The sequence below is a fragment of the Aptenodytes forsteri genome, unplaced genomic scaffold (genome assembly GCF_000699145.1).
Source record: "Aptenodytes forsteri isolate BGI_AS27 unplaced genomic scaffold, ASM69914v1 Scaffold320, whole genome shotgun sequence".
NCBI lineage: Eukaryota > Metazoa > Chordata > Aves > Sphenisciformes > Spheniscidae > Aptenodytes > Aptenodytes forsteri.
In genome coordinates, this window is record NW_008794890.1 from 696,586 (window position 1) to 710,683 (window position 14,098).

Genomic DNA, 14,098 nt, shown 5'->3' on the forward strand with positions numbered 1-14,098 from the left:
CCCCCCACCCCCCAATCCCCATTTGCTTTGATGTGTTTGTTTTTACTTGCCAGAAGGGCTCTTTCTGGTGTTAGGGGAAGATGTCGGGGAGTTGCAGAGTTTTCCATTCCCAGTGTCAGCCCTAGAATAGCTGGTCAGCGCTGGTCAGTGTGTGTACTGGTCACGTAATGCTTTGGAGACCAAAAGTTTTCTTTTATGTCAATGAGCAGACATATCGAAGTCCGAGATGCCCAAGCTGTCGGTAAGCAGCAGAAAGGGAAGAGCGGGAGAGCTGCTCACAGGAACAGGAGCCCAGTGAGGTGGCTTTATCTGGAGGACCTCATTCTCGTGGCTTTTGGATGGTGAACCACTAAGTGTTATAAAAAGAGCTGAATCACATTTGTGGCATGGGTTATCACCTCCCTTTGAAACTTAACTAAAGAGTAAAGAGAGGGAATTAAGCCAGCTAGACCTTCCTCACTTCTCTGACCTCTGATGTTGTCAGGGATAGTCATTGCCACACTCTGAGATCTGAAGATAAGACGTGAAGCCAGGTGATTGCTGGGCAGGATGAGACCTGGTTCCTCACCTACTCAGATGATAGAGATACCATTCATGGATGTCTCCAAGTGCAAGCTCAGAGTCACTGGTGAACCAGCAGCATTGTTACCCATGAGCTGAATTGCAGACAGTGGCTGGGCTGAACCTTTGACTGAAGGAGGCAGCTTCATAGTTTCTGATAACTGATCGCTCAGGTTTAGTCCAGGGATTGCATGATGACGTTGAACAGGACCTACGTGTCGTCTTTGTTGGACTGCAAAGTTGGGGCCAAAATGGAAGAGGGTGTTGGGTGTGCCTGTCCAGCTAACCACAATGCAGGGTTTCCCTTGGCCCCTGTTAGTGTTTTCTTGCCTGAAAATTAATTTTACCTTCAGGTAGAGACTGGAGTTTCTGGCTGGCTTCAGGGCAAGGCACTAGATTTGGTGCGAGGAAATCAGTGACAGCTTTCTTTGAACATCCATACAGAATACTGTCCATGGCATTGGGTTGGGTTGGTTTCTCACCAGAAAGCAGGAGCAGGGTGGGTGTGTAGGTCTTGGCTGGGGACTCTGGGCTGCCCAGGCCTTTTTCTGCAGACACCGCGGGGAGCTCAAGGAGTCCAGGCAAGCTGCCAAGGCAGAATTAACTTCTCTGGGAAGCATTCCCAGATGTTTTGGGAGAAGTACAATGCTGGTTTTTGGCCATGCTTGACATCTCATTCAGGCTGCACGCTTGCTCATGGGATTGAAGAAGCAGTGTGCTCACTATCCACGTTAGGTGAGGTCTGGATAGTTGTAATAAAAGTTGTCTTGGCCAGTAATAAGTAAGCTTAGAGGTTGTACTTGTTAGCTGACTCGTAATCACACACGCACGCACACACAAATCCTTTTGAGAAGGGAAAATATGAGGCTTTTTACTTTTTTTTTTTAATTTCACAGTACAGAGCACTTTGACGCAGACTTTCCTAAGCTAAAATATGCTAAATCCAGCTAAACCAAGTAGGTTCGTGGGTACTTTTAATAAAAAAAAAGTTCAGTGCTCAATTAAACACTGCTGCTTCTTTGGTCTCTCGAAATTCAGTGCTGCTCAGTCTTTAATCCTCAACCCTCCTGTTTGTCTTTATACCAGGTTATAAAGAAAAGCAAGTTCATGTCTGGTTATAAAAGCCAGGCACAAGTGTGAGATCTTTATTGGATCACCCTTCTGAGAGAAAAATCCCCCATACGAAACACAGAGGAAAACCACTGCCCCAATGGCATGGTGCCTTCCACTCTTAATTTTCAGTCTATGGAGCTACATTAATAAAGTACAATTTTTAACTCCGAGCTTTGTCCATGATTACACCAGGAGGGGGAAGAAAAAGTATGAAATACTGTGTTTCAATAGCAGTGAGCACTCGAGTGCAAAATGCATTTACACTGTAATAGTTGAAGCTTTTCTGATAAATTAAGACACTCAAGTTGTTATTGATCTGGCACTGCAAAGTCATACTCCTCTGAGAGTGGAGTGCTACAGCTTAATAACTGCCAAAAGCTATTAAAAATAGAAAAGATGGCCAATTTTGAGCTTCGAAAGAGCTCAGCTTGATAGAAATATTATTTTTTAAAAAGTGAATGCTTCAAAACAGCAACAAATGAATGCCAGAATTTGCAGCTTGTGTTGTAACCCTTGTATTCCCCAAATGATCATAATTGTAAATAACCACAATTTAAAATCAGTTGAAACCAACAGGGTCTGTAACCAGCAGGACACAAAGGGTTGATGTGGTTAAGGTCATGAACTGCTGTGACTGGATTTGCCTTTGATTTTTGTAACGCTGGCAGTGATTTCTCTTTGCTGAACTCTATATGAGCTCAGATAGAGGTTGCTCTTGTCCTGATGGATGTGCCAGAAGGGGTTTAATTGTCGTAGCTCTTTCCTTGTGATATTATTAGCTGGTACGTAGCAGTGAAACTCAATGGGCCAGTTTTGGGGCTGGCTGTCACTCCTGAGTTGAAGCTGCAGCTCTTTACCCCATGTGCTCTTGCTGGTTTTGTAGAACTGCATCACGGTACCCCAAAATTGCATCTGCCCTCTTTGCGTATGTCAGCAACTTGCTGGCAGCCCTCAATGAGTAAATCTCTTTGCAGCTATGGCTGCTTGCCTTGAGAGTGTCTTCCCATGAAAACACCCTGTCCTGTAGCCAACACAGCTCTAAATTTGTATTTCGGAGATTTCGTTGCTGATGTGAATTGCTTCGTCTTTAATGCTGCCCAGGAGAGATGTGTTCTCGCTTGTTTGGGTCATACAAGCTATTTCTTCTCAAGCAGCCCTTTATAATTACTAAATGTGTGTGTCAGCCGAAATAAACTTACTCCTTTTCATCTTGAATAGAAAATTAGTGACCGCTCAAAGCTAATGGAGGGGTGTGGGGCATGAAATCCCTTTTTATGTCTTCAACACTAAATCTGCACAGGCTTTTGTATTCTAATCCTTATATTTCCTATAATTACCTTCATGGGTAGTGTTAGTTGAGTTGCTCTTGTTGTTTCTGACCTGTAAAGCGTGGGAATATTTGTAAAGTAATTCAGTATTCTCAGGTGTAAGCTGATACTGTCACGAGTTTCAAAAGCATCAAGAAGAGAACAGTTGGTAGTTTATTTTATTTACCTTTGCATATTTTGTTTACATTGAGTGATCTCGTTATTTTTTTCCTCTCTCTTCCCCCCCCCCCCCCCCCCCCCCCCCCCCCCCCCCAGGTCTATAATTAGCAGAAGATTTTTCTGTATAGTTGGCACACTATACCTGTATCGGTGTATTACAATGTATGTGACTACACTCCCAGTACCTGGCATGCATTTCAAGTGTTCTCCAAAGGTAAACTTCTTCTGGCTGCCTTTCCATATTTAAATCTGTATGTTTTCCGCTTGTCCTGCTGTTACCAAAACTGTGAGCAACACTTTCTCAATAATTGTTGCTAATTTTGAAAATACCAGTTTGGCATGATGGGGATGTCCTTCTGCAGATCATCACCTTCTCTCTCGGTGAAGGTGTTGACAGGTGCTTTGGGGCAGTGCAGGCATTCCCACCCTTTTCGAAGCACTAATCTACGCAATTCCTGTAGCATTTTCAACTACTTGGCACAATCAGCATTTTTCTGTCTTCACCAAAGCAGTCAAAGGTGTGCAACCTGCAGAGGTGCCACATGTGACTCATTTATTTCTAAACACTTCAGTGTGTCAAATCCAAGTATGGTTTGTGTTTGAAAATGGCCTAAAGAGACTTTTCTAAGGCTGGTGAAACTCTGTGTCCTTTGCAGCCGTTTGTCCCTGCATGTATTTTTGCAATCGTGTTAGGACTTGCCACCTCCTCCTCAGTCTAGCACTGACTCCTGTTTGTTGTGCCGAGGAATAAAAAGGGCTTACAAAAGCCGTGGCTGAAACCAAGCTACTGAGACAGAGGTGCTTAGGCAAGACCCTTATAGTCAGCCTTGAAGGGTAATTCACGTGCTCGGGATGGAGATGGGACAAGGATGGTGGTGTTGCATCCATCTCATATCACACAAGTATTGGTGTAAGCATGGCCCTTACTGCAACGTGCTGTTTGTGGTAGGGAAATGCAGTCTAATACAGACTGGACTTCTACGGTAGGGAACAAGGTGCATATATTAGATACAAGTGCTCTTTCTCCATAGTGGTTCATCTCTGTGCCCCTCCTGGGGTTGTTTGTGCTATAGCTTGATTTAAGCAGGAGAAAGGCGGCGGGGTGTGTGTGTGTGTAATTTCTGTGAAATATCTACTGCACGCACAGTTCAATTGCTTTGTGTACACAGCCATAAGTTAGATGACAGGTAGTAAAATCACTGATTTACAGGTAGTAAAATCCTGATTCGACCCAGTACACGTGCTGTTTCGGTGAGGATTGCTGGTACCTACAAGCAAAGCCGAAACACCTTGGTTCCTGGGGGAAATAAAGCCAATGAATGTACTACACCGGTTGTTTGACAAGGCAGAGCATTTGCCAAGCCACGTGTGGCTTTTTGAGGGACTGAGGTCTTTTGTAAAGAGAAGTGAGTGGGAGAGGAGTCAACATTGTATTTGATCAGTCAGCCATTATGAAATTAAAAAAGAAAGAACACAGGTATTTATGGGCTGAAGTGAGTAAATCTGCCATTTTTGGAAATTTATAGTGTTGGCAAGTCCGTCTCATTACTCAAGTAAAGACAAGCCTATGTTGTGCTCCTCTATTGCCCTGATAAGACTAAGGATTAGCTGGGCTTTCTTGAAAGCTATAAATATACTGGTGGGAAAAGAATAACCTCTCAACACCTTATTGAGTTATATATGATTGTGAAGAGTGGGCTTTGGGGAGTGTTTTAATGTTTTGTAAGGAACTGTTAGCAGGAAATGTTTAATTGCTGCAAAGACCCTGTTTAAATCTGTCAGAAATTAATAATTTCCACTTCTTAAAGCAAGACCGAGCTTTAAAATAAAAGAAAAACTTGCCTATAATGGCTAGCCAGGGGGATCTGTGTTTCCTTCTGACTGTTAAATGGTTACCATGGATTTTAAAACTTCATAAAATGAGGTAAGGATGCAGCACATGTGTAGTCGCATGCGTTGATCCATTAGTCCTACTCCTTTGAGCTCAGATGGTTCCTGCTTCCTGTTGGGTCCCGGAGCTGCTCAGTACATCCTGGTTGTGCTTGTCCCACGGCATACATTTTGTTTGTGGATTTGTTTAACATTTGGGCTTGTTTTAGAGCTGGGAGCAGCAAAAGCAAAGTCTTGGGGCAGTGCCAGCTGCCCTTCGGTCACCTGGGAGGAGGGAGAGGGGCGTCCTCACCAGAAGGACTTGGTTTGCTCCGGTTTGGCTTTCCTAAGGCAAATTGAAGTTTTTTCAGGAATACCCTCTGAGCCAGCATCATGGGTTGGAGGTGGGTCAGAGCAAATCCATCAGATGTGGAGGAACATCCCCGTTGCTCACATGGATTGTGTGAGTTAAAGCCAGCACAGAAGTTTGTCACTGTGCTCTGACAAACACCGTATATGTTTCTTTTGAAAAGTGAAGTGGAAAGAGATGATTTTGAAGACTTTCCAAGGCGGGGTGGTGGGAGGCCTTAGAGTTTGGAGTGAGATACTCTCTTCTGGACGTTGAATCTGGGTTTCAGCAGCTGGATGTACAGCTTGCGCAGTTCATCCTGTTTTCTGTTGGATTATCATCTGTAGGGCCTGCGCTGTTACGAACAAGATGAATTAAATTAAGCTTGATTTATTTTAGAGTGCATTGCCTCCTGAACAGAAGGAAAAACAGATGTTTAGAGAACATGACAAAATTCTAGCTATGGCTGGAAATATTTTTAATTCCTTTTTATTGGTAAAGCTGGATTTTTGAGACTGTATTAGAGAAGTCGTAGGTTTTCCAAGAGTCATTATTCTGAACCTCACTGTATACATGTGAGGTTCATACGTGTATATATATATACATCCCCATTGTATATCCCAGTGCAAGAATATAATTAATAAAAAGAGATCTGAACCCATTAGCTCTGCTTGAAGATTCCTACTAAAAATCATTTTCCTGCACAGCCACAAACATTAGCAAAGGCTGCCAACAAGACCTGGGAGGAAGATTACGCCTTTACATGGTAGCAGCAATAAATACTTATAAATAACATAGAAAACAATTTTTGCTCACCTACCTGTTTTGCTGTAAGTGTAGCACTCTGAGTGTAGCCACTGACAGGAGTTTTAACAACTTTTGGACCATTTTTTTGCTTTGGGATTATACTAAAAAGATGCCATGTTTTTCATTGCAACTGGAAGTGACCTGATGTAAAGGGTTTTTACACACATATATACATACACAAATATGTGTGTAAATAAGATTGCCTTTTTTCCATGCCTTTTCAATCTATATTGTGAGCGTAGGAAAAAACAGTAGTCCTTTGAGATATTATATTTATAGGGAAATTGTAATAATTTCCTTGATTCTTCATACATTGAATACTTCAAATAAAATATTTTAGACAAATGGATGGAGGTGCATACAGCCTGTGCTCACATGAGTACTAGTTATAATAGATGCAAAGCATCAATAAAAAAAATAAACTCATGTCTCATTTCCAGTCTTTTTCCTTCTAGAAATGTGCTGCTAGCTTTTGGAAAAGGCTGTGGATTTACTGATTGATCTTGTGTATTAAAGCAAAAAGAGAGAATAACTGAAAGGCAAAGTTGCTGGCTAACACCATTGCTTTAAACTCTGAAAGGTTAGCACTGATATTTTACTGTGCATTTATGTTTTACACTTCCACCAGCTTTTTGGAGACTGGGAATCTCATCTGCGAAGGATAATGAAACTGATTGCTGGAGGAGGATTGTCCATCACAGGATCCCACAACATGTGCGGCGACTATCTGTACAGCGGTCACACTGTCATATTAACTCTTACATACTTATTTATCAAAGAGTGTAAGTTCGTTACTGTTCATGTGGAATTTCCTGTTGTATAATTCCTTGCTAATTGAAGAATTATTGTTGTGCTGATGGGTAAATACAATTAAAGTAAAAATGCATGCTTTTTCAATTAAATAAAAATAATAGAACTTCAGAGACATAGGGCTTACTGAAAAAGAAAACTTTGGAGACAAAATAAAACACTTTACTGTGTAGATGTCTGAAATAAGCATTTTACTTCAAAAAGATTTTGTTTACAATAGAATTGAAACCTTCATCGCACCCTGCCTGATGAATGGTATTTCATTCACCATATGTGTCTCCTAGTCTAGAGAGAGATGAATGCTATGCTAAATGCAAGGTTGCTCATTTTGCAAGAATCAGGCCTTAATGTATGCATTTATCTTTTATGAAAGGCAAAAGGAATGGATTGCCATCTATGTAGAATCAATGTTGAAATACAAATCAGTTAATTTACTGACTAGGGTGTATTATATGGTTATGTATTGGGCCTGTTTCTCAAAGATTTCATAACCTTTCTATTGTCCAAGGATCTCATTACCCCTGAGTACAATTTTAAGTTTCACCTTAAGAGAATGATACTTATTTTGTGATCTCAGCATTCCTGCTCTTAATCTTAATGCAGGCATTGCACTACCCACCCAGGATTGCAGTCCGCATCCTCTGCTAATTACAGCAATAGTCTTGCGCACTGATAACATTACGCTTTGAAATAATTACCCCTTGTGCTTCTTTCCAGATTCACCACGGCGACTCTGGTGGTATCACTGGCTTTGCTGGGCACTCAGCATGGTTGGGATGTTCTGCATCCTCCTTGCTCATGACCACTACACTGTGGACGTAGTGGTGGCTTACTACATCACTACAAGACTTTTCTGGTGGTATCACACAATGGCCAACCAGCAAGTGAGTTTCTCCCAGTCTTTGGATCCGTGTGGCTCCGCTTGCCGTAGCGAGGTAGTGGGTGAATATCCACACTTTGCCTTGAGCCTTTCTGCAGGAGTAGAAGTGGACTCACCCATGTCTTGTGGAGCATCCCTTGCTTCCCCCCTCACATTGGGTTTGCAGGAAAGAAAGAGGCGTCATCGGTTGGGTTCATCTTGTGCCTTGACCGCAAAAATATCTGAAGGTCTACCCACAGGCAGGCAGGCCTCTCTGCTTCCGCTGTGTAACTTGAATTTTTTAAGTCCTTCTGAATTTGGGCCAGTTGGCCAGTTTTGTGATAGCAGGGCAAACCATTTAGATGTGGTAGGGGTTTTTTGCCTTGTTTTTTTTTTTTTTTTTGTTGAAGCCAACTGGATTTTCCTTGTATTCTGTGGCTTGTGCCCTTTAGTTAGATGACAGGTCTATTGAAGCATAGTATGAGGCCTCACTAAAGATGAACCAGTTTTTCAAAGTGTTTCCAAGTGGCAGTAAGTTCCCCTGACCAAGGAAGATGTTTTACTTTTGGAGGATAGTGCAGCAGAGAACAGGCTGCTCCTGTCCTAAGGAGAGGTGTCTGGGAAGGCATGAAAAACAGGATGATGAGGGAAACACTGAGAACGAGGAGCTGCTTAGGAGGAGACACAGCGCTTCATGGGAGAGGGCAAAGCATGGTTTGTAATACTCAACCAGAGAGCAGTGGTAAATGATTCAAAGATCGAATGAAGAAGTCTAAATGAGGTCTCATGTCATTCTCGTTGTTCTTGCTTTTCTGCCAGTGAACTAGATCAATAAGAGATGAACTTAAAATGCTGAGGAATGTGAGAGAAAATGAGCAAGTCTGTTATCCGTGGGAAAGACCTAGTGAGTTAAGAGAAACTTAGTCTTAGGTCTGTAACAGCAAATTGGCATCCAGATATTTTCTGTGCAACGTGGAGAAAGGTATTTTGCTTATCTGTTGCGTATGACTCCAGTTAATTCTGTTTAAGAAAGACCTAGTATGATGATAGGAAATTAGTTAATATTGTGATGGTACAGATTTTTAGATCATATCAAGGTCTTCTAGCTACCATGTCATGTTATTCCAGTGGTTTTGATGCTACTTGAAGCAATACATGACAGTCAAGCCCTGTGGTACGTTTTTACCACCAAATGCCTAATTGCAAAGAATGCACTTTGATGTTCAGTCAGTTTGGGAACCACTGTGTTTGATAGCAGTCTGTGCCCAGACTTCGTAACTCTTGTCATACAGCACCAGGCTGACTTCCACGCTTTGAATTTGCTCCTGGGCTCTGTCAAAAAAAGTGCTGAGTGGCCGTGCTTCCAAGCTGGAAGCTACTGAAGTCAGGATTGCCTTGAGTGCTAATGAGGACTTGCTTCAGAAAAGCCTTTTGCCTTACTGTATGGAAATGTACCTGTTTTGCTGCATGATGTGACTCAGAAGATGGCTCAACATGGCTTCCCTAAGCTGCTGAGATGTCGGGAAATGCTGATCCCTGGATCCTTACCTGAGCACACATTTGTGTGCTAGTCTCTCCTTCCTGGTGCTGCTCCGTGTGCAGAGGGCTGTGACTTGTGTCTGACCTGAAAATTAAAAGCAAAAGCCCGCTAGGGCTAAAGTGGATTTATTTTGCATGTCAGTTTTTGACATGGAAAGAAAACTTAGCATACAAGCCCTGTACTTGCACTTTCCAGTGGGCTGATACAATGCTCCCCTGCTCTGGCGTTGAAAACGTGCAGCAGGGTAGTTGTATAACTCCCTTGGTACCTGCCCACTCCTTGTGTCCCAGCTGTGGCTTGCTCATGGCTAGGAGAAGCAAAAGGGTGGGTGGGGGCGGTTTGGGAGCATGTGGAGGGCAGGGTAGGGTTTGTTACCTCCTCCAGATGGGTTGAAGCCTGCCTTGCTCATTCCTCTGTAGGCACCCAGCCAGGCTCCAAAGCGATTCTTGAGCTACATGTAATTTCAGAGATACTTATGGCAACAGCTGTGCTTTTGGGTTGGTTTTTTCCATTCCCAAAGGAGAGGATCATTCCCAAAGAGACTGATCTTTTGGGCCATTCATTCTTTTCCTGTGGGACCACTGAACAGCTGAGGTCTTGGAAATGAGGGTGAGCCTCAGTTGGGAGCAACATCTGGTGTGCGCAGGGAGACTATGGAAAAGTAGCTTGGGTCCTCTTGATCTTTGTCCATGCAGATCTGTTTGGGAGGTGTTTCGAGATATCAAGGCATTTTTGGAAGCAGTTGTAAGCAGGACGCCACTGATGAATGGTAGCAAGTGATGTGCAATGAAGTCGTGCGAGTACATGACGTGCTCTTTTGTAATTCTCTTTTTTCTGATTATCTTCGTGCAGGTGCTAAAAGAAGCTTCCCAAACTAACCTCCTTGCAAGGGTCTGGTGGTACAAGCCCTTCCAGTACTTTGAAAAGAATGTCCAAGGAATTGTACCTCGCTCCTACCACTGGCCCTTCCCCTGGCCGGTGCTGCACCGGGGCAGGCAGGTGAAATACAGCCGCCTGGTGAATGACACATAACAGCGTGTCGATGGACCAAATGGGGGGGAAAGGACCTGTCCCAAGTGCTAAGAACTCCATATGAGAAGATGCCATAAAAAAATCAACCGCTCCCTAACCCTTTCTTTTAACAGTTCCCTTGACTTAACCTATTCAGTTACCTGGTAAGCACTGTGATCTTTTTTTCTCTCCAAAGGATCTGCGTTGGACAACAATAAAGAAAATTTAACTTATCATGCACTGTTATACATTTCTTGTTAATAGATTTGGGATTTACATTTACCCATCACCATGTTCCTTTGTATATGATGCGACAGCATAAATGAAAGCTTTTATATCATAAGTTCTGGTCTTTCCAGTCATGTCTGGGAATAAAGCATATTATTTTCTTGGGAAAACATACTTTTCATATCTCTTGCCCCAAAGATTGGGCTGTAAGCCATTTTCTAGCAAATGACTATATGAAGGTTTCTAAATACCTGCCTTGGGTAAAATCGAGAAATCTTTCTACCTGTTGCACCACGCTACAAATAAGATGATAGACACAGGAAGGTTTGGTAATCTTGATTTTGTAGAATCTGCAGTGACTGTGTCAAAAAGTGCAAAAAAAAGGAAAAAAAAAAAGAAGAAAAAAAAGTTGTAAAGTGATTTTCTAAGTATTTCCTAACTTTATTTTTCAAAATGTGTATGAAGATTAAATTTAAAAAGATTTTTACATGTCAGAGAATAGAGAGTTAAAATTTAAAGAAAATGCTTCTTGGGAGAGAGAGATTTGTCTATGTTTCTAGTGCCTTTCTTGTCTTGATTGTATGGTCAGTAGGCAGTCTTAAATGTTTTTATTTAAAATTAAGTATTCCATGAAAGCAGAATTATATATACTGTATAATTACTAATTTTTGCATTTATAGCTAAATTAAACTGGAAATTTGCTTATAATGTTGAAATTGCCATGTGTAGGAAAAAAAAACCAAATAAAAAGGGTCCGATCTTGCTCACACATTGTGGGCAGGTCAAACTAAAAGGTATCACTTTATTCTCTACTTTGTAGCTGTATTTTAAAAAGAAAAACAGCCATGAATTCAAGTTTTTTAAGAATTTTACAAATGATCACTGTGTTTTTTAAGAATTTTACAAATGATCACTGAGTGAACTATGAAGGGTTTCTCCATCCCATTTTGAAATGTTGTTGAAAAACAACAAAGATAATGTGTTTCTTTAAAATATTTGTGCAGAAACTGCATGTAATTATAAGTTTCACTCCTACCATACATACTGTATGTTTGGGGAAGTATTCTATCCTAAACTTGCCAATGTGCAGAACAAAATAGGTTTTTTTAAAGAATGAAGAAGAGAAAATATATATATAAATATATATATATCCATTCTGTATTTTACGTGAAGCAGAGTTATCTTCTGTAGGGTTTTTGTGTATTCACAAGGTGATATTTGTATTGTAAAACAACAACGGTGAAGGAAAATAAAAAGGCTTTTGAAAAATGTAGTTTCCTTTATCTTTTTAATATTAAGTTTAAATTTAAAGCTGGGTTTATTCTTCCAAACCTTGCCTTTAATTTTATGTGTTATTGCACTGTAGGCCATCAAATTTGGACTGTATGGAAACTGCATTGATTTCGAATTGCTGTTTGTGTTGGGCAAAACAGTGCCTTATCTGAAATAAATGCTATGCAATAGATTCTGATCATGCGGGAGCCAGGAGCGGATGGGAGAAGCCTTCCTGGGAGCCATCACCAGGGCTTGAAAAATCTACCCCAAAACTGCTGGGACGGAGCGCATTGCAGGGTAAACATCCATGACCCCAGGATCTATCAGTCCTGTCACTTAAATGACAAAAAAAAAAGTGAAATTTCTGTGAGTATGTGGTGGTGAAAGTGTAATTTCTTTCTTCTTTTCTTTTTTTTTCGGGATGGTTTATCTCTACTTCTCTGCCCTGTTCCTCAGCCTTGGCCAAAAACTTCCTTGAAGAATTGATGGGGTGTTACTTCTGCTGCTTTGCCTCGCTGTTGCTTGGGACGCTAAACAAGACTAACCCGTTTCTTACCAGTTCTCTTTCTCCCTGGGAGGGAGGGGATTTCTTCACGCCCCATGCTTCTTGGCAAAACCCTTTGCAACAGCATTTGCAGAGCTGCCTGTGAATTTTAGGAATCAGCTCTGCATGCTTTACATGCATTCAATTCACGGTATTATCTTTGCGACTATGTGGTTGAAAGTTGATTTTTACAAAAAGCAAACCCTGCCCCGATATGATTGCTTGAGAGAATTCATGCTCCCAGATGTAAATGAACAAGTAGATTTTTCAAGACCTGGCATCATGCACATCAAAACCATTGACATAAGTAAATGTATGGATATATGCACATGACATTAAATGGAATCTGCTGAATTCTGCATTGTAGTGTCTGACTTACTGCATGGATATTGCTGAACATGGTTTCATTTTTTTCACAGCAGAGCTGTGCTTTGGCAAAGCATGCTGTCTTGAGAAGTAAGTCTGGGCAAGCAGGGACATGGAGCTCAGCAGTGTGGCATTGCTCTGGGTGCTGCCTAGTCTGGAGGAGGGGACCAAGGGAATAGATAGAGGACAAAATTGTTGTGCATCAGTGTTAACTCCAGACTGTGGTGCTTGTGCTGCATTGTTCTCCTTCCCTGTGAGTATCCGCTTGGCAGCACCAGCTTTTTAAGATGGATGATGGCTTGTGATGGCGCTAACGCTGCGGGGATCGGTGCGTGGAGTACAACCACTCATTGTTTAGCATTGCGCTAATGATTGGGGATCCTACATTTCCCACTGTCGAGCAGTTCAGCTGCGTTTCCCCCACACCACTCAGGTATGGCAACATCTACAGTGATTCTTTGGCCTTCGCTTTCTGGAGAAGCGTAGCCAAGGAGTGATAGTGGTCTCCTGGAGACTTTGAACACCCATGCTTGCCTTTTGAACTTTGTATTTCTGGGGTGAGATCCTTGGGCAACTTTGAGGGGCAATCCTATTCCCAACTAGGGGCTGAACCACCACGTACATCGTCCCCTTGCCCTGGGGCATTGGTGCATGGGTGCACTGTGTGCATCTACCTTGGGTAGTGAAGCTTGTTCTGCTTGGGCACACGTGGACCTTTACCATTGGTCCCCATCAGAGAGGTGAGTACAGCAAACTCATGCCAGTGTGGAGCAAGAAGTCAGTAAAAGAGCTGAAACCTGGTGGAGTGCTGCCTTGATGGAAGCGAACGGAGCTAATGGCTCTTCCCACATTGTGCCAGTAAAACCATCTTCTCTTGACTTGTAATTGAACATTGAGTTGTTTAGTTTGAGGGCATCTGTAGGAGGACAGACAGGAGCCTGGTTTGTGTGTTGAGAGGTAAACCTTAACATGTTGTCCAGTGCAGATTCCAGGAGGCTGAAATTTGAACAAGGGATCTCCATCAGAAAAGGCTGGAAAAGGACAGCTTAAGGTGGAGAAGGACCTGGCAATTGTCTGAGTCCTGGACAAACAGAAACCAAGGTCTTTGCCAGGAGGGTGGACTTCGATGTCGCTGAGATCCATCTCGATTTAGTTTTTAGTCCTTCCAGGTGGGGAAAGTTTTAAAACCCTTAAAATACAGGGACAGGAGGTTTTTGAGGAGCACAAGCCAAGCAAGGGCGCAATGATCCCTTTGCTTTTCTGTACTCTGAAAAGAGCA

General features: G+C 42.2%; 1 protein-coding gene across 1 annotated transcript in view; it reads left to right on the forward strand.

The window, feature by feature from the left end:
- SGMS1 (sphingomyelin synthase 1) overlaps positions 1–11,481 on the forward strand; it is a 73,769-nt gene extending 62,288 nt beyond the window's left edge. Inside the window, exons 5-8 of the mRNA XM_009275070.2 lie at positions 3,258–3,375; positions 6,815–6,968; positions 7,714–7,880; positions 10,248–11,481. Coding sequence (XP_009273345.1) covers positions 3,258–3,375; positions 6,815–6,968; positions 7,714–7,880; positions 10,248–10,427 — 619 coding nt within the window. The 3' untranslated portion in view covers positions 10,428–11,481. The remainder of the gene's footprint in view (positions 1–3,257; positions 3,376–6,814; positions 6,969–7,713; positions 7,881–10,247) is intronic.
- The last annotated feature ends 2,617 nt before the right edge of the window (positions 11,482–14,098 follow it).